General features: G+C 44.5%; 1 protein-coding gene across 1 annotated transcript in view; it reads left to right on the forward strand.

The window, feature by feature from the left end:
* Positions 1-22,515, forward strand: part of LOC138504783 (circularly permutated Ras protein 1-like) — a 792,342-nt gene that overhangs the window by 186,047 nt on the left and 583,780 nt on the right. Inside the window, exon 11 of the mRNA XM_069625266.1 lies at positions 11,367-11,473. Coding sequence (XP_069481367.1) covers positions 11,367-11,473 — 107 coding nt within the window. The remainder of the gene's footprint in view (positions 1-11,366; positions 11,474-22,515) is intronic.

The following is a 22,515-nucleotide window of genomic DNA, read 5'->3' on the forward strand; positions in this document are numbered from 1 at the left end:
TTCCATTAATAACAATACATGGGAGCACTGTAGTGTGCCCAAAAATGGCTTAAAGAAGTACTACTGTCACCTGCATGCTGTTTTGTACTCAGAGGTGTAAGGGGGACTGATGTCCCCTGCCTTGGTAGCCAAAAGAACTGACCAATAGCTCATAAACAATTAAGATAAGACAGGGGTGAAGATAAAAAATACTCCACTGTCAAAAATCACCCCAGAGTAACACAAGCCAACTGCAGATATGCTGGGGTCCCTTGAGATTTATAGGAAAGATGCAAAAATAAAAGATGTCCTAACATGGGCCAACCCTTATTTTCTCATCTAAAACAAGGGTATTACGTATCACCCCCAGCCCCAAAAGTCATCCAGTGGATTACTCCTGAGATGTCATCACTTCTTCCCAAGGGGAGCCCCTTCCCATGATGCCCGGGAGCTGAGTCCGCTACCCGACAGTTCCGCTGGGGGTGATACTCAGCAGGAGGATCTCATGGGGAGAGACCCCCCCTGTGGGGATCAGGGATGACATTTCGGGAGAACGTGCTACAACACCCCTCACTCTCCACCCAACTCCTTCACACCCCCTTGTTCCATTCCACACACCTCCATGTTACACTCTCCCATGTATGTTTGCGACATTGATGAGGCAGCAGACACTGAGACGAGGAAGAGTAGGGATGACTTGACTATGACTTCAGGTACTGAGACGATGAGGAGGTGCGGATGTGATGAATCAACTACCGGGGCACCACTGGTGCAGGGATGAATATGGGTTTCTGAACCATCAATCAGCCTCACACCTCTAGTACACCAGAAGGGATCAGAACATATTGGAAACACAAGCAAATTATAAACCTCCTTGTTCAATGTTGGTAACATGGCCGGAAGGGCAGGCTTATGTCTGCAAGGTCATGGATTGTTGGTTAGTTGCAACACAGCAAAAATACCAATTGTACCCAATGATAAAAAGAACTGCCCAGTCAGGGTTGTATAAAAATATCTACTTCATTATTATCACAACAGACAGTTTTAGCACACTAGAAAATACAACCCACCCTGTAAAGGAATGCAGAGGACAGACAGTTTCAAGAAGGAAAGGGGATGCACTCTGGATACTAATAGGAGAGTAGTCTGTAAAGTAATTAATCGCAATAGTTCAAGGATACTTGGTTTCAGCACAAAAGGACCAGGGGGACAGAACCACAATGTATCTTGTGCTTGTAGAAGTTGTTGGAGTTCGACTGGGTTGAGTCGGTTTCAGGGTGCTTTGCAGCTTCTGTGACAGAGTTCAAGACGGGAGACAGCTGCAGGTATCAGGCGGCAGGCAGTTCGGCGAGCGAGTCAGGATGGACGGCTGCAGGCTGGCCTACATGGCGGCTCGGCGTCAGGAATCGTTGTTGCAGTGCTGGTTGCTGGGTCTGAAGCATTGGTCGAGGCATCTCGGATGAAGTTAGCAACTGTGGCATGACAACAATCAGTGGTGCAGTCAGTTCTCCCTGTCTGTTGTGGATCAAAGGGTCTCTCTGGTTAATTGAGCCTTCTGTGGTTCCTTATTAAAGGCAGGTCTCCCTTGAAGTTGTGGCGAGAACAGACTTTGTCTCCATCAAATCACATACTCCTACCCTCTGAATGGGGTCCCCCTGTAGGGGTTACCTACTGTAAACACATGTACCAGACATGACAGGTCACTGCCCTTGATACTAAGAGGTAGGAGCTGGCTTCAGGTTGACACAGATGCATATCAAAGGTGTTGGGGTTTTCCTGTCCTTTGTTAGCCTCAGCAGATAGGCCCCATGTGAGCCTATTTGAAGTATACTTTATTAGTATGCTAATTATGTGTAATTGCTGCCATCAACCTACAGGACCAACAAAGGATAGGGGGGAATCCATGGAGCCTTTGTTATTTAATTAGGCTGGCCATGGCAGGGGGAAGGTTTTCCCCTCCCGCATTTGAGATGCCTTGATGTACTTCTGGGTGTCACATTCCAACTAAATGTGACAGGGAAAAGGCTCTGTCCACCCAGAGTGCACAGGCCTATGTGTATGTCTTGTGGGGTGAGCATAGGAAAAAGTGTGCAAATTAGCCCCCACACATTTTCCAGAGGTTGATCTACCATCATTCCATTTCATATAACATTTTTTAAAAAGGCCAGGTGAGCGCACACACACCACGTGGATGGTCGAATTCCTCACAGCAGAGCCATAATTAATCTACATTGGATCCTGAATGAGCGGTCTAGATGTCATCGCCCAATCCAAATAAAGACAGACAAAGTACTTACCTTGTCAGACCCTCCAATGAGGAACCGCGAGCTGGGAGGACGTCCAGTGCGTGAGAAGGAGAGTTTGATGTCATGGGACGCTGGAAAGGGAATTGAGGCGTCCCTACCCAGTCCACCATGCATAGGCCAACTGGAGAGCTTGGGAAACGGGAGTCCTGACGCAGGAAGCAGCAGGGCGTGGAGAGACGCACAGCCTGCCCAGAATGAAATGCTGCAAATCCGCCACAAGTGCGTAGAAGCAGCGGGAGAGGGCGAGAAGCTAACAAGGACGTCAGAGGTGCCCGAGACCACAGAATGAGGAAGGGAGGCTATCCCTCTGGCATTGTGAACGTGATAAAAAGTCAAGAAAGTCCAGGGGAAGGGAGACATTCCCCTTGGTGTTTTGAACTGTGAAACTAAAGCTAAGAAAGGCCAGGGGAGGGAGACAATACCCCTTTGTGAATTGTGAAAGTAAAAGCCAAGCGAGTGTGAGAAGAAAGCCAAGGAAGGCCATGGGAAGCGGATCCTTCCCTAGGCATTGTGAAATCATGGAACCAAGTGAAAAGAGAGTTGAGGGGAAGGGAGTCATTCCCCCTTGCCTTGTGTCAAGATACCTGGAGAATGGAGGCTTTGTCCAGGAACCCAATAGTGAAGAAGCAACTATGGGCAATAAGGAATGTTGATGTTTGAATTGGAACTTTAAGTTTTGAGTTTAGATTGAGAACTTCACTGCTTTTAGGCATTATAACCTGGAACTTGGTTTTGGGCTCTGGAAAAGGGATTGAGACCTGAGGAAGGAAGTCATTCCTCCAGTTAAAGATCCCACCCAACAACTGGAACTGTGATTTGCTGTCCAGAAGAAGGGAGCGTTATATGTGTGAGGGACAGAAGTGGGGTTTTGACACAGGACGGTGAACTATTGATTTGTGAGAACATCCTGACTGAAACTGTAATATTTCAGTGTGGGTAGGGAAACCCATCTTAGAGTTGGGGAAAGTTGGGTTTTAACTTTATTTTCATTACTAATAAACGTTTATTAGAACAACCATACCACCTGTGTGTCAGTCTCCTCCTTCTGCACCCTTACACCATAAACAAGTGATATGCCTTGTAGTGCACATTCCTATCATCACCTGTGTAGACAATAGAACGCTGACAGATGAACATGTCTTAGAGTACATCGCTAAGCAATTCCTGCTTGAATACAAAGGAGTGATAAGCAAGTGTCATACTTCTATCATATGCAAAACAGACGATTGATGGCTCGGAGGTTATGAATGAATCTTAACCGCAGGCAATTGCTCTGGGCAGCTCTCCAGACCCTCATTTTTCAATATGCCATGCCATTACAGAAGGAGAAACACTATATGTTAATCAGGCGTGGTCCCAAACTAAAAGGAGTAGTCCAGTCTGAACTTCTAGGTCACATCCCTTCTTCATGAGACCACAAGCAACCCCAGACATGTGTTTACCAAATTGTGGGTCATCAGTGAGGTTTAGCTTAGGTTTTAGAAACAGTCAGCTCAAGACCCTTCTTTGGGCTTTCCCGTCTCACTCAGAGTGACAAATACAACACAGACGATAGATGGCAGGGAAGTTATCAATTATTCGTAACCACTGGCAAGTGCCCTGGGCAACCATACAGACCATCAGTTTGCTGTGCCATTTCAAAGGGGAAAGACCATGCATATATATCAGGATTGGTCCTACCCAAAAGAGGAGCAATTAAGCTTGAACTGCTAGGTCACATCATTTCGTCCTGAGACCACAGGAAACCTCAGATATGTTTGGCCCCAGGTGTTGGGACAAAGACTGATTCTCATATGGCTGGCACCCTTCTGCAAGGGTGCAGACTGGATAAATAACGGTGGTGTGGAAGCTTGCCCAGAGATATGGCAGTGGTTAAGATCAATTCATAACCTTCCACCCATAACATTTTTGGCTATAGTTTGTGTCCTGAAATGTTGGGAGTATGTCTAGAGATGGTCTCTTCTCGCTGCACCATAGGGAACCAATGTAAACCTCACTGATGAGGCCCTCAAAAAACTGAAACATGTCCAGGAATGCTTGTGTTTCTGTGCAGATGGGACATGCCTAGCGGTTAGGGCTGGACTGCTTGCACTGGTGGCAGGACCAAGGGGGTCATTATAAGTGTTCTAGTCTGGAAATAAAGTGCTGGTAACACCGTTTACCAGCACTTTTTCTAAACCGGAGCGTTCAGAGTCGATTTGTCGGTAGTAGCAGCACCTTCGCGGTCATGTCCTGGAAACACCAGCATCACGTAAACACAGTGACATTACGAACACAGATTTGCTGGTAACACACGGAATGAAAATGCAGTACTACTGGCAAATCTGTGCCGGAAACACTGGCACCGCAGAGCAGGCTGAAAAATGAGCCCCACTGGGGAAGAAAAGGCCACAGGTGCACCCAGTTCACCCAGGTGCACCCAATACACACAGAAATGGCACAAAAGGGCCACCTCCACACCAGAAACCCCTCCAAACACAACCATGATGCCCCTCATTGTTGTAACAATGGAAATGGAAGCGCTGCATGCTGCAGTGCAGCTGTTTGAGCTGGAGCTGTATCAGTGACAATAGGAGGACAGGGAGTGAAGCAGGAGGAGGAGCAGGAGGATGATGATGAGGATGAATGTCATGCAAGTGGCAAACCAGAGGTGTGCTGTGATTCCTCACCCAAGGGCAACACCCTGGGCCCTGACAGACGACCAGATACACACCTTGTACCGCCTGAACAGGGAGACAATACTGGAACTGGTGATCCTTATCCAGGATAACATTGTAAGCGGTATTGGCACCCAGACAGCCATATCACCCCTGTTGAAGCTTATGTCAGTCCTGCACTACTTCTACACAGGCACGCTCAAGCACTCTCCTTCTCTCCTCACATTTCTGACGTTTCTAAGAAGTCACACTACCAGCTGCACCTCCTCAGAGGTATCCTTCCTTTCCTCTCCTTCCACCAGAAGCTCACTGTCTCCAGAGCCCTGGTTCTCTCGAAGCTGGACTACTGTAACAGCCTCTATCTAAATCTGCCTGCCTCTACTCTCCGCCCGCTGCAACTCATCCAGAACAGGACTGCGAGACTTGTCCTTGGCCTCAAGCCCAGGGAACTTCTCTCCAGGACTGAAATCGCTACACTGGCTCCCTGTGGCTGCGAGGATTAAGTTCAAAACCCTCTGCATTGTCCACAAGACCTTCTGGGGCCTTGGGCCAAAATACCTTCAACTCTCTCTTCCTAAATATCTTCCTTCTCGAGCTCTTCGCTCATCCGCCTCCAACTCCCTCAGGGTCAGTCGCTTCTCCAAGCAACTAGTTGGGGGGAGATCTCTCTCCGCAGCAGGGGCCTCCCTCTGGAACAGCCTTCCTGCATCCCTGAAACTTGAGGAGAACCATCTCCGGTTCCGGAAGCACCTCAAAACCTTCCTCTTTGCTTCTGCTTTCTCTTCCCCTCTCCCCTGCTAAATCACTGAAACTGTACTGAATCAGCAACTGGGCCACTCGCCACTCTCGGCCCTTGGCCCCGCCACTCTCCCCTGCACTGCCTCCCTGGCAACCCCTGCACTACGGGACTGTCTCTGTATCCCTACAGCCCCCCTTCCCAGCACTTGTCTGCACTTATCCTGCACTTGCCACCAGCTGGCCCTTATTATTTATCTTGTATTTTACTAATCACTTTGTACTGCACTTTCCCCCTTGCACTTTTCCCGTCCCCGCTACCCATGCACTTGCGCGATCTGAATGACACCTGGCCTAGTAGGATCGTTTGTCTGTCTCCCCATGTTCCTTCCCTCCCTGCCTCATCGCGCCTTGAAACACTTGTGTATAGGCGCGTTACAAATGCCATATCATATCACTCTGTTAGCCAGCTGCCTGGCATATCGCAGCCTGAATTCTCCAGAGTCCTGGCGCAGGTAGTGGAGGCCCTCCTGCGTCATGTGGGCTAGCACATTGCCCTCCCAACCACCCAGGCACAGGTAAACGCCATCAAAGCCTGCTTCCATGCCATTCCGGGCATGCCCAATGTGTTGGCAGAATTGGACTGCACACATGTAGAGCTGGTGGCCCCCCACGCCACAGAGGAGGTTTACAGGAACCGTAAGCAGTACCATCTACTCAAATGTTTGAATGACCTGTGACGCCGACTTCACCATCGTGCATTGCTGTGCCCTCTTCCCAGGATCAACACACGAATCCATGGTCCTGCGGAACAGCACCCTGCCAGCATACATGGTGAGTTATGGAGGACAAAGACCTGGATGCTGGGCGAGTAACCTCACACACATTGCTGCATGGGTCACAGGCTAACGGGGGTGATGGCACAAATGCATGTCCCACAGCCACCCTGCATATGCAGGACCAACAAGAGCACACCCAACTGAGTGCCCACAACTCCCATTAACAACACATGACTGGAGTGGTATCATTGATAGATCAATCCATTCATAACCCATAGCCACATGTACATGCAATGCACTACAGGTACCAGAATGCAACACTGCCACTTCACCAATTCAAGTGTACCATTACACCATCCCACCTAGGCCCGTGTAACACATGCCCTGTTGAGACAGGGTGCATGCACACACCACGACTGCATGGATCCACAGTCACAGGCAACACCACTGTCATGCACCATCACTCACACACGTCAAATGTCAATGTGAACGCCAATGGTCCTCATATAGCGCACTGTTTCCACTGGCATAGACACTTGGCACTCAGGTAAGCCTGCAATGAGCTCAGCCCAGGGGTGGGATGTCAGTGAGAATGGAAGGGAGAAGGGCTTCACATCCATTCTGTACCATTAACAGATTGTCTGTGACCAAACTGGTAACTGGTCTTCTGTGCCTTCCGTGCATGTGAGCCGTCACGTGGAGTACATGTAAGTCAATCAATCTCCAGTCCGCATTGTGGGTGTCATGCAGTGTGTACCATCACAGCTGTGGCAGGGGCACAGCAACTTCCAACCCAGACAATGGGGACATGCATGCATATTAATGACTCCCACTGGGGCCAGTCAGTGTCTTGCCCTGTCCTACCCCCAGCAATCCATCCCAGGGATCCAAGCCCAGCACAGACAGCATTTCATGCAGTGGCGGTTCCACAGTGCGGCGGGGGGCCTGAGTCACGGCCAACCCACAGAGCCAGATGCATGACGTAGACCAGACACACAGACGTCATTGTGAAATACACTGTCGTGCCACATGCATGCCATAGCTCACCTTGTGCCCTTCCCCCTTGCAGGTGATTCTGTATATTCACTGCTTCTATGGCTGATGACCCATCTGAGAGATCCCCAGACGCAGGAGGAGATGGTCTACAATGGAGCACATGCGCGAACTAGGACAACTATTGAGCAGACCTTCAGGCTCTTGAAGGCACATTTTCGATGTCTACACCGGTCTGGGAGTGCACTCATGTACAGGCCAGAAAAGGTGGGGCAGATAGTCCTGACCTGTGCAATGTTGCCTAATATGTGCGTCAGATGCTACATACCCCTGACCCCAGATATCAACATGCTACCATCAGAAGGTGAAGATGATGAAGATGGGGAGGCAGCACCAGCCAGGCACAGGCACGTACACATTTATGCCAGGGATGGGCATGTTGCCCGTCAAGAACTCATTGCCAACTTCTTCTGACTCCCCCTCCCCAATGCACAACCCATGCCACTCACTGCATGTGATGCACACACTCAATAAATCCTATCACACCAATAAGGAATGTCCACTCATTGATGTAAGTGCTTAACAAGATGTATTATTCAAGAACAGCTATATACAAACAACACCCTGTGCCCCCCTCCCCATCCTAAACACTCTCTCCCCCCACACCCCTTCCCCAGACATTCCATCCCCACACACCCCCTCCCCACACACCCCCTCTCCACACACCTCCTCCTCAAACACCACCTCCCCAAACACTACCCCTCAAACACTGCCTCCCTAAACACTCCCTCCCCAAACACCCCTTCCCCAGACATTCCCTCCCCACACACACCCTCCCCAACCCCCCCAAAAAAAGCCTCCCCAAACACCCCCTCTCCACACACCCCCTCTCCACACACCTCCTCCTCAAACACCACCTCGCCAAACACTACTCCTCAAACACTGCCTCCCTAAACACTCCCTCCCCAAACACCCCTTCTCGAAACACCTCTAAAATCAAAGTGTCATGTAGTCTGCCGATTAATATCATCTCCTGTGCTTTTTCACGTCACTGGCCTTGGCATGAGCCGGTGAGCCTGAAAGCTGCTGGGAGTGGTGCCTTGGGTGCCCTGTTCGGAGTTTGCCGGGGTGGTAGCACTGGAGGGGGCGGTCAGATCCCTGGGCCCTCATGCGATCCAGAGTGGCATGCACAGTGTGTCTCAGTGACTCTGCGAGTGCAGACACCCCGTTGTTTCCCTCGCGGGCCCTCTATGCCAAGACCACCAGGGCAGAGGTTGTGCAGCCCAGGGCTCGGGACTTCACCAGTTGCTGATAGACCATGTCAGCATCTCATCGTGCCTCGCCTCAATCCTGTGTATGCGTGCGTCCATCTCCCTTATGTTGGGCATTGGTGGTGGAGGGGGGCTGTGCAGGTCTGAGGGGCTGAAGGTTGGCCTGTGATAAGGGATGTGGTCTTTGGGGCCCTCCGTGCTATCGCCTACATCCACCACTGCATCATCGTCAGTGGAGGTGCCGGGATGGGCCAGTGACTGGTGTTGGGTGGGTGCATTGACTAGATGCATTGTTGGCAGACCTGGTGGCTGTGCTGCAGGGCCTGATGGTTGTGCTGGGCGGTTCTAGGTCAAATGTTCGAATGCAAAGGATCGAATGACCAAAGGGTCGAATCAAAAGGACCGAAAACCAAAGGGTCGAATAATTTTTTTTTCTTTTTTCATTTCTGCGGCAGGGGGTCCCCCCCAACCGCCGTTTTTGGTGCAAAAAACACTTTTTTTTTACTATACGAAAACCTACAAAAAAATATATTTAAAAAAACTATTCGACCCTTTGGTTTTCGGTCCTATTACCTCGACACTTTGGTCATTCGATCCTTTTGGTGTCAAACCTTTGACCGGACACCGTGCTGGGCCTGGTGGTTGTGGCGCATGTCCGAAAGGATGAGCTGCAGGGCCTGATGGTTGTGGCGCAGGGCTTGATAGTTGTGCTGGTCCTGATGGTTGTGGCGCAGGGCCTGAAGGCTGTGCTGCAGGGCCTGATGGTTGTGCTGGTCCTGATAGTTGTGGTGCAGGACCTGATGGCTATGCTGCTGCAGCTGGCATTGGCTGGGATGTGGTGGTGCATGGTGGTATTGCCATCCTCTGTGAGTTTGCACAGGATGTGGAGGGTCCTACATTATCACTGTCAGATGATGTGCCTGTTAGGATGTGATGGGCATGTAGTTATTCACCTGTGTGTCATATCAACAGACTTGCATTGAACAGATACAACATTGTGTGTGACCTGCCCTGGACATGTCTGGTTGTCATATCTGCTCTGATGCGTGCGTGCGTGTGTGCACATGTGTGTGGTATATGTGACCATTGGTTGTAGTCCTGCCATGCTGACTTGTAGTGGCAAGTGCATCGTGGATATGCTCATTGTCATGTTGTCCTTTTGCGCACATGACCGGTACTCATGTGCCCATATGTGTAAGTCCATGCATTTCGGGTGCAATGCTTGTGCATGTCTTACCCTGGCCCCTGCCCCTGGCATCTGTTTGTTCATGGACCATATTGGTGGTGTCGTCAAGTATTGTTCACATGAACTTGGACATGTCCCACTAATGTGTGTGGAGCATTTCACAAGAGTCTCATGTTTTGCATTTTGATGTGGTTTGTACTCACCGCCGTCTCCTTGCGTTCCTGCTCTGGCCTCTGCTGCTCCTACTCCATTGATCCTCTCCATGTGCATCACCATACTACACATCTCCTCCCATTGCATTAGTTTCAGGGGGGAGGCCTCCCCACCTCTGATGGCGAGGCATTTCCTCTGATGTGCTGAAAGTATATTCCTGAACCAGAGGTGCAGGTCACCCCACCTCTTGTGGCAGTCTTTTGTAGTGTGGGTGAGAGAGCCCACTGCCGTGACCTTCTGGGCTACCTCCTCCTATATTGTGGTTTTGCGGCGCTGGCTAGTTTGCAGATGGTCACTCCCAAAGAGCTTGTCAGCATTGGCCACAATGTTGTCCGTCAATGCAGTCAGTTGAACCATGGCTTTTGTTGACAGACCTCAGGAACACAAGACTTGGATGTGCCTGTCATGTTGCCGGTGTTTCTGTGAGTGGATGGCTACAAAAAGCGCCTGATTTTATATGGATTGTGTTTTTCAAAATGGCCCCGGTCAAGTTGCAGTTCCTGCGATGATGCTGTTTCCAGTTCTGCTATTACTGTTGCAGTGTTTCCAGCATCGGTGGGACTGTTGCTGGTGTTTTCGTGATTGTGCATGCCGGTAACACTGATTCCTGCAATGCGGTATGCACGCACTTGCGCAGTTGGAATATGCCGGTGATTCTCTCACTTCAGTAGCTGGAAATGTTACTACCGGGATGACGGAATCACCAGCAAATTTCCTGGTAACTCGTAATGAGGGCCCAAGACTGATTTGCATGTGGCTGGTACCCTTCTGCAATTGCACAGAAGGGCCAAACACAATAGCGTTGAAGGTTGTCCAGAGTAACTCTAGTGGTTATTATTTATTCATCACCTTCCACCCAGCACATTTTTTGGTTAATGGTTTTATCACATCCACCCATGTTCTATCACCGAGAGGTTAAAAAAAAAACAGAAATTTATGCAAACTGTAGACCGAAAGTCTTCTTCAGTTTCCTCTGAAGGCAAAGCATTCTGGTAGTGTGGGGGATTCCTATTAGTCATTGCACCATCTTCTCAATCTCGGGGTTGGTTAATGATCAACTGAATGGAAATTGGCACTCTACCCAATACTCTATTGTTGTGTGGATTAGAAGGTACAGAAATAATTGTTAGATGTTGCATTCAGCCAGAGCGGAATAGGAGCATGAGCCCATGTCTCCAATATGTGAGTATTAACATGCGTTTGTGTTTTCACGCATTCATGAGGTTGTCCTTTTTTAATTTTCGCAGGTCGAAATTGTCAATCCCGGCAGCCTATCCCATGAACTGCAGTCCATTCTAGAAGATGATGTCATGGCGACCAACATGACATTACAATTCTATGTTGCCAAAGACATGTAAGTTAATAGAGCACAGTTAAAAAATGTTATGGGGGAAATTACGTATGACTGTATTTTCTGATTTTAAAGTCAATAGTGCTTACGGATGGCCATTGGCCCAGTGTTGTTACAGACCAGATTGATGGCTAGTCATTTTTAAAGGAGTGCCTGAAGGGTCTTGCAGCTCTCCAGAACAGGTTTTCTAGAATTTAAACTAATTATTGATCAGTTGGCAATAATGACTGCTAGGCTGGGCTGTACAGTCTGGTATTTTCTCGCTGACCAAAGCAATGACATGATATGGCATTTAAAACGCGCCTGTAGACACGTGTTTTTTATCCAGTGCTCTTAAAGGTGGGTCGTTATGGTAGAGCAGCCATTAGCAGAAATACAATGTGAAGGTGGGCACCACAGAAGTTAGGTCCTTTAATATAGATAAAGTTCATTTAGGAAAATTGTGTAATATTTTAACCTGGAGCTGCCAGTCTATGATTGATCCTGTGGCATCCGGATCACACTAAACGAATTCCAAGAAAAAGTAAGGTAAAAATACCGTACTTAAGACTGGTGCTCTCAGTTGACCTTAAATAAGGTTGCTCAATCATATATAGCTCTTGCGTAAAATAATTCAAATGTCAGACAAAATATATTTCCAAATGGTACAAAGTTTTTCCAAGAGAAATGTTTAATTCACATTTCCTGGTTTTATATCTTTCTTGATTAGTTCAGATATTGCGAGGCAACTCAAAATCGATAGGTCAATTATTAACAATAGTACATATGCCAATGCATTTCGGTCTGAGACCATCTTCAGGGCTGTACTGAAGTGAGTGTAGAATCTGCACCGTGTTAACATCAATTATTCATCAGAATACACATAAATATAATAGATAATTCAAAATAAAGCAAGGCACATACCCCAAATAGATCCAAATGGATGTTGTACATGTAAGAGAAAAATAAATATGAAAAATATGTCAACATACATTATATCGCTAACCATTCATAGTTGTTTTTCCTCTTTGTATTTTGTGTCCTGTACCTGCTAATTGTGAGTTGTCCTCTCCTATGAATGCGTTCGTAGAACGTCTCCAGTGTTCCTGTTAATTGCCAGAGGGGAATATATATTACTATTATTCTAGCTATATCCAATTGTGAAGCTATTTCAACCTGAAAAGTTAAATGGGCTCTTACCTGCACTCGTATGATTCGCGCGCGGGACCGATCGCGCTCCCTGTGAGAGCGAAAGTGAACTGCGCGCGGCCAAAAAATGCTTTTAAGGGTAGTCATGGGAACCTGGGCGGGGCGTCGAGCAGCAGCAAAGTAGCTGTCGCACGTACGCCTCGGGACCCACCGCCCTACGGGAGCGCAGGGGGGCGGGACTGTTGCCATGACCCCAAGGTGTGTGTATGCTCTGTGTTACTGATGATGGAATTAACTCGAGTGAAAGAGAGGTGTGGATAAAGCCTAGGCAATTAGTGGAAACTATACACGTGACTTCGTTCTATATCTGTGTATATGTTCTATGAATGTCAACCAATGTAGGTGTCAAAATAAGGATAGATACTGGTTGTGTGGAGTGGATCATGCGATCCATACCCATTCATACACTCCTAAATATTTTAAACTGTTGCATGATGTGCAATTAATACATGTAAGTGCAAAAACACCAGAAAACAACACCAAGTTCAATCACACGTTTTCAATGTGTCCCCAGTTGTATCTGGATCTAAGTCCATTGCGCTTCTTCATCCACGAAGAATTCAAAGACTTATTCTTGAACCAACCGTGAATCTGGCTTTTTTAGAGAAAACACATATAATTGATCTCTTCATTGATTCCCTTCGGTGTAAGGGAACTTAGTCTGTCTATCCAAAACGTTTCTCGTTGATCAATTCTTTTTTGTAGATCCTCGTATCTTTCTCTTCTTTGGACTCTTTCCAGGACTACAAATTTAATCTGTGCCAGATTGTGTTGTTTACTCTGCCAGTGTCTTGCTACTGCAGAGCTTGCAGTCTTGTTCCTGATACAAGATCTGTGTTCGTTCCACCTGATCTTTGCTGTGCGCTGTGTTTGTCCGACGTAGTATAAACCACAAGGGCATTTAATTCCATATATGATCCCTGCCGTGTCACATGTGGCATAGCATTTCAATTTGATTTTTTCTCCAGTATATGGATGATTTATGGTTTGTCCTTTCATGATATATCCACAGTTGCTGCAGTTGAGGCATGGAAATGTACCTATGCGGTCCGTGCTTCTCTTCTTTTGTGGGGGTCTCGTGTGGACTAATCTGTCTTTCAAATTAGAACTTCTCTGGTAGGCAAATGTGGGGGTTTCTTTAAATAGGTGTTCTACCCTTTTATCACATGTAACAGTGTTCCAATTTTTCTTTATGATTGACTTAATCCGATTGCTTTGGCGTGAATATTTCGATACAAACACCAGTGGGGGAGAGATATCCTGTTTGTTGATTTTAGGTTTGAGTAATTCTTCTCTATCTTGTGTAGCCGTGCGTATTTCTGCTGATGTAACTTCCTCTGTTGAATAACCGCGGGCAAGAAATTTCTTGCCCATTTCTCTCACAGCTCTTTCGTATTCACTTTGGTTACTCACAATCCTTTTCACTCGAAGCAACTGACTGTAAGGTAAATTCTTGATCAGACTGGGTTGATGAAAACTGAGTCTATGTAGCAGACTGTTCCTATCTGTGCTTTTCCGATAGATAGTGGTTTGATATCCAGTTTCTGTGACATTAATCTCAACGTCCAGAAAATGAATAGATTTACGTGAATATTCGTATGTGAACTGTATACGTGGGTCTATGTTGTTGATGTATCCAAAAAATTCTAGTAGGTGTGATTCTGTGCTCTTCCAGATGCCGAAAATATCATCTATGTACCGGATCCAGGTGATAAGTTCTTGATTCCATACGTTGTTTGTCAGAACATGTTCTGTTTCGAATTTGTGCATGAAGGAGTTTGCATATGAAGGGGCCATGGTTGCCCCCATGGCCGTGCCTGCAACCTGTAAGTAAAATTTATCTTTAAATTGGAAGTATGAATTGTTACTAATGAATTCCAACAATCCCATAATGAACTCTTTTTGTGCAGGTATTTCTCCTTCCCTCAGGAGCATCCACTCCACCGCTTCTCTGCCCAAGTCATGGGGAATCGATGTATATAAGCTTTTTACGTCTACTGTGAAGCAAATGTTGTCGTTGTTGAATGGAACACTTCTTAGGTGTTGTAGGAAATGAGTAGAATCTTTGATGTAGGTACTTGTCTTTTGAATCAAAGGTTGCAAGAAATAGTCAATGTATTTTCCGAGTGGTTCGAGGATGCTGTTGATTCCGGCTACTATAGGTCTTCCCGGAGGTTTCTGTGTATCTTTATGTATCTTCGGAAGAGTATAGAAATGAGGAACTTTTGGATATGTATTCGTCAGAAATTTCTTTGTATTATGATTTATCCATTCTAATTCTTCTGCTCTTTCCAAAAGTTTGTCCAGGTTACCCCGAATCTCCTCTGTAGGATCTGCGTCTAGTGATGCATAGGTGTTGATGTCCCCAAGCTGTCTAAAGCATTCTTCTTCATAATCGCTTGTATTGAGTAGAACTAAGCCTCCTCCTTTATCTGCAGATCGTATTGTTATCCTGTCATCTCCATACAAGTTCTTAATGAGTTCCAACTCATGAGGTTTCATGTTCTGATTTCTCGGATGCCTGAATTTGATCTTTTCAAGGTCTCTTGTGACCTGTTTCTGGAAGATATCCACCGAGGGGACTGTTATTGGTGGGATGAAATTGCTCTTTCCTCTGAATTCTTTGAAGTCTGAATCTTCTGTATTTCTAGGATTCTCTTCCTCTAGTTCACTGAAAAAAACTTTCAATTTCATTTTACGAACCAGTTTGTATAGTTCAATCTTAGAATCAAATAGGGTGCTGTCGTATGTAGGAACAAAACTGAGTCCCTTTTGTAATGTTTTAATTTCAGACAGGGTTAGATTTCTAGAGGACAAATTAATCACTATGTTCTCTTCTGTTGTTGTCTCGTATTCGGTTTTGTCTTTTGCCTTCCTTTTCCCCCTTCTTGTTCTCTTCTTCCTAATCCTAAAAAAGGCTCTCTTTCTCTGTTCGGTGTTTCAGTTGGGTCTGCTGTACTTGATGCTCCTGGTGTAGCTTCTTCTTCTTGATTCTGTATTTCTCTCTCAGTGTCCGTTCCAGAACTAGAAGTCTCGCTTGTGAAGTTTTGTTTTGGTTTCCTTATTGGAGGGCCATATTTTTCCATCCATGTATAAACTTCATCTTTGAGATAATCGTAAGTATCCCGTTTGAATTTTCGGATTTTTTTGGTTTCTAATTCCGTCTTGTACCCAGATAATTTCTTGTTGATGTCTTCCAAGATGGAATCTACTTCTTCTCTATTTAATGTTGCCACTAAAGACTTCTCAATTTCTAAGATCTCCTCTCCCAGATCTTTAAGGTCTTTGGCCAGTTCTTGTATGGTTAATAAAATCAAATCCAACGAACATTTATTCAGTATAGCCTCCCACTTCTTTACGAAAGCTTTACTTTCTTTGCATAAGGTGGGCCTCAATTGTAGACGTAGACCTCTTGGTATTCTTTGACTTTTATGATATCTCCCCAGTGTTATCGCATGTAGTTTACGATTGATCTCTTTTCTTATTAGATATTCTAGCTGTTTAATTTGACTGGTTGGATCCTGTTTCTTATTGCTTGTGCCACTAAATCCACTGTCGGTGATGAGACCTAAGATTTCGTTCGCCTCTTCGGCTGTGAAGCCTAGCGTGTCCGCTCTATTTGTCGTTAAGCCTTCAATGTCCGCAAATGACATTATTCTTGATGATTATGGTACTGTAGAGGATTTCTAAAATAAATTCTTTAAAGAGATGTGTGCCTCCACCTTGGATATGCCTAGGCCAAGTTACAGAAATACAATGTGAAGGTGGGCACCACAGAAGTTAGGTCCTTTAATATAGATAAAGTTCATTTAGGAAAATTGTGTAATATTTTAACCTGGAGCTGCCAGTCTATGATTGATCCTGTGGCATCCGGATCACACTAAACGAATTCCAAGAAAAAGTAAGGTAAAAATACCGTACTTAAGACTGGTGCTCTCAGTTGACCTTAAATAAGGTTGCTCAATCATATATAGCTCTTGCGTAAAATAATTCAAATGTCAGACAAAATATATTTCCAAATGGTACAAAGTTTTTCCAAGAGAAATGTTTAATTCACATTTCCTGGTTTTATATCTTTCTTGATTAGTTCAGATATTGCGAGGCATATTGTGAGTAACCAAAGTGAATACGAAAGAGCTGTGAGAGAAATGGGCAAGAAATTTCTTGCCCGCGGTTATTCAACAGAGGAAGTTACATCAGCAGAAATACGCACGGCTACACAAGATAGAGAAGAATTACTCAAACCTAAAATCAACAAACAGGATATCTCTCCCCCACTGGTGTTTGTATCGAAATATTCACGCCAAAGCAATCGGATTAAGTCAATCATAAAGAAAAATTGGAACACTGTTACATGTGATAAAAGGGTAGAACACCTATTTAAAGAAACCCCCACATTTGCCTACCAGAGAAGTTCTAATTTGAAAGACAGATTAGTCCACACGAGACCCCCACAAAAGAAGAGAAGCACGGACCGCATAGGTACATTTCCATGCCTCAACTGCAGCAACTGTGGATATATCATGAAAGGACAAACCATAAATCATCCATATACTGGAGAAAAAATCAAATTGAAATGCTATGCCACATGTGACACGGCAGGGATCATATATGGAATTAAATGCCCTTGTGGTTTATACTACGTCGGACAAACACAGCGCACAGCAAAGATCAGGTGGAACGAACACAGATCTTGTATCAGGAACAAGACTGCAAGCTCTGCAGTAGCAAGACACTGGCAGAGTAAACAACACAATCTGGCACAGATTAAATTTGTAGTCCTGGAAAGAGTCCAAAGAAGAGAAAGATACGAGGATCTACAAAAAAGAATTGATCAACGAGAAACGTTTTGGATAGACAGACTAAGTTCCCTTACACCGAAGGGAATCAATGAAGAGATCAATTATATGTGTTTTCTCTAAAAAAGCCAGATTCACGGTTGGTTCAAGAATAAGTCTTTGAATTCTTCGTGGATGAAGAAGCGCAATGGACTTAGATCCAGATACAACTGGGGACACATTGAAAACGTGTGATTGAACTTGGTGTTGTTTTCTGGTGTTTTTGCACTTACATGTATTAATTGCACATCATGCAACAGTTTAAAATATTTAGGAGTGTATGAATGGGTATGGATCGCATGATCCACTCCACACAACCAGTATCTATCCTTATTTTGACACCTACATTGGTTGACATTCATAGAACATATACACAGATATAGAACGAAGTCACGTGTATAGTTTCCACTAATTGCCTAGGCTTTATCCACACCTCTCTTTCACTCGAGTTAATTCCATCATCAGTAACACAGAGCATACACACACCTTGGGGTCATGGCAACAGTCCCGCCCCCCTGCGCTCCCGTAGGGCGGTGGGTCCCGAGGCGTACGTGCGACAGCTACTTTGCTGCTGCTCGACGCCCCGCCCAGGTTCCCATGACTACCCTTAAAAGCATTTTTTGGCCGCGCGCAGTTCACTTTCGCTCTCACAGGGAGCGCGATCGGTCCCGCGCGCGAATCATACGAGTGCAGGTAAGAGCCCATTTAACTTTTCAGGTTGAAATAGCTTCACAATTGGATATAGCTAGAATAATAGTAATATATATTCCCCTCTGGCAATTAACAGGAACACTGGAGACGTTCTACGAACGCATTCATAGGAGAGGACAACTCACAATTAGCAGGTACAGGACACAAAATACAAAGAGGAAAAACAACTATGAATGGTTAGCGATATAATGTATGTTGACATATTTTTCATATTTATTTTTCTCTTACATGTACAACATCCATTTGGATCTATTTGGGGTATGTGCCTTGCTTTATTTTGAATTATCTATTATATTTATGTGTATTCTGATGAATAATTGATGTTAACACGGTGCAGATTCTACACTCACTTCAGTACAGCCCTGAAGATGGTCTCAGACCGAAATGCATTGGCATATGTACTATTGTTAATAATTGACCTATCGATTTTGAGTTGCCTCGCAATATCTGAACTAATCAAGAAAGATATAAAACCAGGAAATGTGAATTAAACATTTCTCTTGGAAAAACTTTGTACCATTTGGAAATATATTTTGTCTGACATTTGAATTATTTTACGCAAGAGCTATATATGATTGAGCAACCTTATTTAAGGTCAACTGAGAGCACCAGTCTTAAGTACGGTATTTTTACCTTACTTTTTCTTGGAATTCGTTTAGTGTGATCCGGATGCCACAGGATCAATCATAGACTGGCAGCTCCAGGTTAAAATATTACACAATTTTCCTAAATGAACTTTATCTATATTAAAGGACCTAACTTCTGTGGTGCCCACCTTCACATTGTATTTCTGTAACTTGGCCTAGGCATATCCAAGGTGGAGGCACACATCTCTTTAAAGAATTTATTTTAGAAATCCTCTACAGTACCATAATCATCAAGAATAATGTCATTTGCGGACATTGAAGGCTTAACGACAAATAGAGCGGACACGCTAGGCTTCACAGCCGAAGAGGCGAACGAAATCTTAGGTCTCATCACCGACAGTGGATTTAGTGGCACAAGCAATAAGAAACAGGATCCAACCAGTCAAATTAAACAGCTAGAATATCTAATAAGAAAAGAGATCAATCGTAAACTACATGCGATAACACTGGGGAGATATCATAAAAGTCAAAGAATACCAAGAGGTCTACGTCTACAATTGAGGCCCACCTTATGCAAAGAAAGTAAAGCTTTCGTAAAGAAGTGGGAGGCTATACTGAATAAATGTTCGTTGGATTTGATTTTATTAACCATACAAGAACTGGCCAAAGACCTTAAAGATCTGGGAGAGGAGATCTTAGAAATTGAGAAGTCTTTAGTGGCAACATTAAATAGAGAAGAAGTAGATTCCATCTTGGAAGACATCAACAAGAAATTATCTGGGTACAAGACGGAATTAGAAACCAAAAAAATCCGAAAATTCAAACGGGATACTTACGATTATCTCAAAGATGAAGTTTATACATGGATGGAAAAATATGGCCCTCCAATAAGGAAACCAAAACAAAACTTCACAAGCGAGACTTCTAGTTCTGGAACGGACACTGAGAGAGAAATACAGAATCAAGAAGAAGAAGCTACACCAGGAGCATCAAGTACAGCAGACCCAACTGAAACACCGAACAGAGAAAGAGAGCCTTTTTTAGGATTAGGAAGAAGAGAACAAGAAGGGGGAAAAGGAAGGCAAAAGACAAAACCGAATACGAGACAACAACAGAAGAGAACATAGTGATTAATTTGTCCTCTAGAAATCTAACCCTGTCTGAAATTAAAACATTACAAAAGGGACTCAGTTTTGTTCCTACATACGACAGCACCCTATTTGATTCTAAGATTGAACTATACAAACTGGTTCGTAAAATGAAATTGAAAGTTTTTTTCAGTGAACTAGAGGAAGAGAATCCTAGAAATACAGAAGATTCAGACTTCAAAGAATTCAGAGGAAAGAGCAATTTCATCCCACCAATAACAGTCCCCTCGGTGGATATCTTCCAGAAACAGGTCACAAGAGACCTTGAAAAGATCAAATTCAGGCATCCGAGAAATCAGAACATGAAACCTCATGAGTTGGAACTCATTAAGAACTTGTATGGAGATGACAGGATAACAATACGATCTGCAGATAAAGGAGGAGGCTTAGTTCTACTCAATACAAGCGATTATGAAGAAGAATGCTTTAGACAGCTTGGGGACATCAACACCTATGCATCACTAGACGCAGATCCTACAGAGGAGATTCGGGGTAACCTGGACAAACTTTTGGAAAGAGCAGAAGAATTAGAATGGATAAATCATAATACAAAGAAATTTCTGACGAATACATATCCAAAAGTTCCTCATTTCTATACTCTTCCGAAGATACATAAAGATACACAGAAACCTCCGGGAAGACCTATAGTAGCCGGAATCAACAGCATCCTCGAACCACTCGGAAAATACATTGACTATTTCTTGCAACCTTTGATTCAAAAGACAAGTACCTACATCAAAGATTCTACTCATTTCCTACAACACCTAAGAAGTGTTCCATTCAACAACGACAACATTTGCTTCACAGTAGACGTAAAAAGCTTATATACATCGATTCCCCATGACTTGGGCAGAGAAGCGGTGGAGTGGATGCTCCTGAGGGAAGGAGAAATACCTGCACAAAAAGAGTTCATTATGGGATTGTTGGAATTCATTAGTAACAATTCATACTTCCAATTTAAAGATAAATTTTACTTACAGGTTGCAGGCACGGCCATGGGGGCAACCATGGCCCCTTCATATGCAAACTCCTTCATGCACAAATTCGAAACAGAACATGTTCTGACAAACAACGTATGGAATCAAGAACTTATCACCTGGATCCGGTACATAGATGATATTTTCGGCATCTGGAAGAGCACAGAATCACACCTACTAGAATTTTTTGGATACATCAACAACATAGACCCACGTATACAGTTCACATACGAATATTCACGTAAATCTATTCATTTTCTGGACGTTGAGATTAATGTCACAGAAACTGGATATCAAACCACTATCTATCGGAAAAGCACAGATAGGAACAGTCTGCTACATAGACTCAGTTTTCATCAACCCAGTCTGATCAAGAATTTACCTTACAGTCAGTTGCTTCGAGTGAAAAGGATTGTGAGTAACCAAAGTGAATACGAAAGAGCTGTGAGAGAAATGGGCAAGAAATTTCTTGCCCGCGGTTATTCAACAGAGGAAGTTACATCAGCAGAAATACGCACGGCTACACAAGATAGAGAAGAATTACTCAAACCTAAAATCAACAAACAGGATATCTCTCCCCCACTGGTGTTTGTATCGAAATATTCACGCCAAAGCAATCGGATTAAGTCAATCATAAAGAAAAATTGGAACACTGTTACATGTGATAAAAGGGTAGAACACCTATTTAAAGAAACCCCCACATTTGCCTACCAGAGAAGTTCTAATTTGAAAGACAGATTAGTCCACACGAGACCCCCACAAAAGAAGAGAAGCACGGACCGCATAGGTACATTTCCATGCCTCAACTGCAGCAACTGTGGATATATCATGAAAGGACAAACCATAAATCATCCATATACTGGAGAAAAAATCAAATTGAAATGCTATGCCACATGTGACACGGCAGGGATCATATATGGAATTAAATGCCCTTGTGGTTTATACTACGTCGGACAAACACAGCGCACAGCAAAGATCAGGTGGAACGAACACAGATCTTGTATCAGGAACAAGACTGCAAGCTCTGCAGTAGCAAGACACTGGCAGAGTAAACAACACAATCTGGCACAGATTAAATTTGTAGTCCTGGAAAGAGTCCAAAGAAGAGAAAGATACGAGGATCTACAAAAAAGAATTGATCAACGAGAAACGTTTTGGATAGACAGACTAAGTTCCCTTACACCGAAGGGAATCAATGAAGAGATCAATTATATGTGTTTTCTCTAAAAAAGCCAGATTCACGGTTGGTTCAAGAATAAGTCTTTGAATTCTTCGTGGATGAAGAAGCGCAATGGACTTAGATCCAGATACAACTGGGGACACATTGAAAACGTGTGATTGAACTTGGTGTTGTTTTCTGGTGTTTTTGCACTTACATGTATTAATTGCACATCATGCAACAGTTTAAAATATTTAGGAGTGTATGAATGGGTATGGATCGCATGATCCACTCCACACAACCAGTATCTATCCTTATTTTGACACCTACATTGGTTGACATTCATAGAACATATACACAGATATAGAACGAAGTCACGTGTATAGTTTCCACTAATTGCCTAGGCTTTATCCACACCTCTCTTTCACTCGAGTTAA

The sequence above is a fragment of the Ambystoma mexicanum genome, chromosome 11 (assembly GCF_040938575.1).
Source record: "Ambystoma mexicanum isolate Mex_15411 chromosome 11, UKY_AmexF1_1, whole genome shotgun sequence".
In the NCBI taxonomy this organism is placed as follows: Eukaryota; Metazoa; Chordata; class Amphibia; order Caudata; family Ambystomatidae; genus Ambystoma; species Ambystoma mexicanum.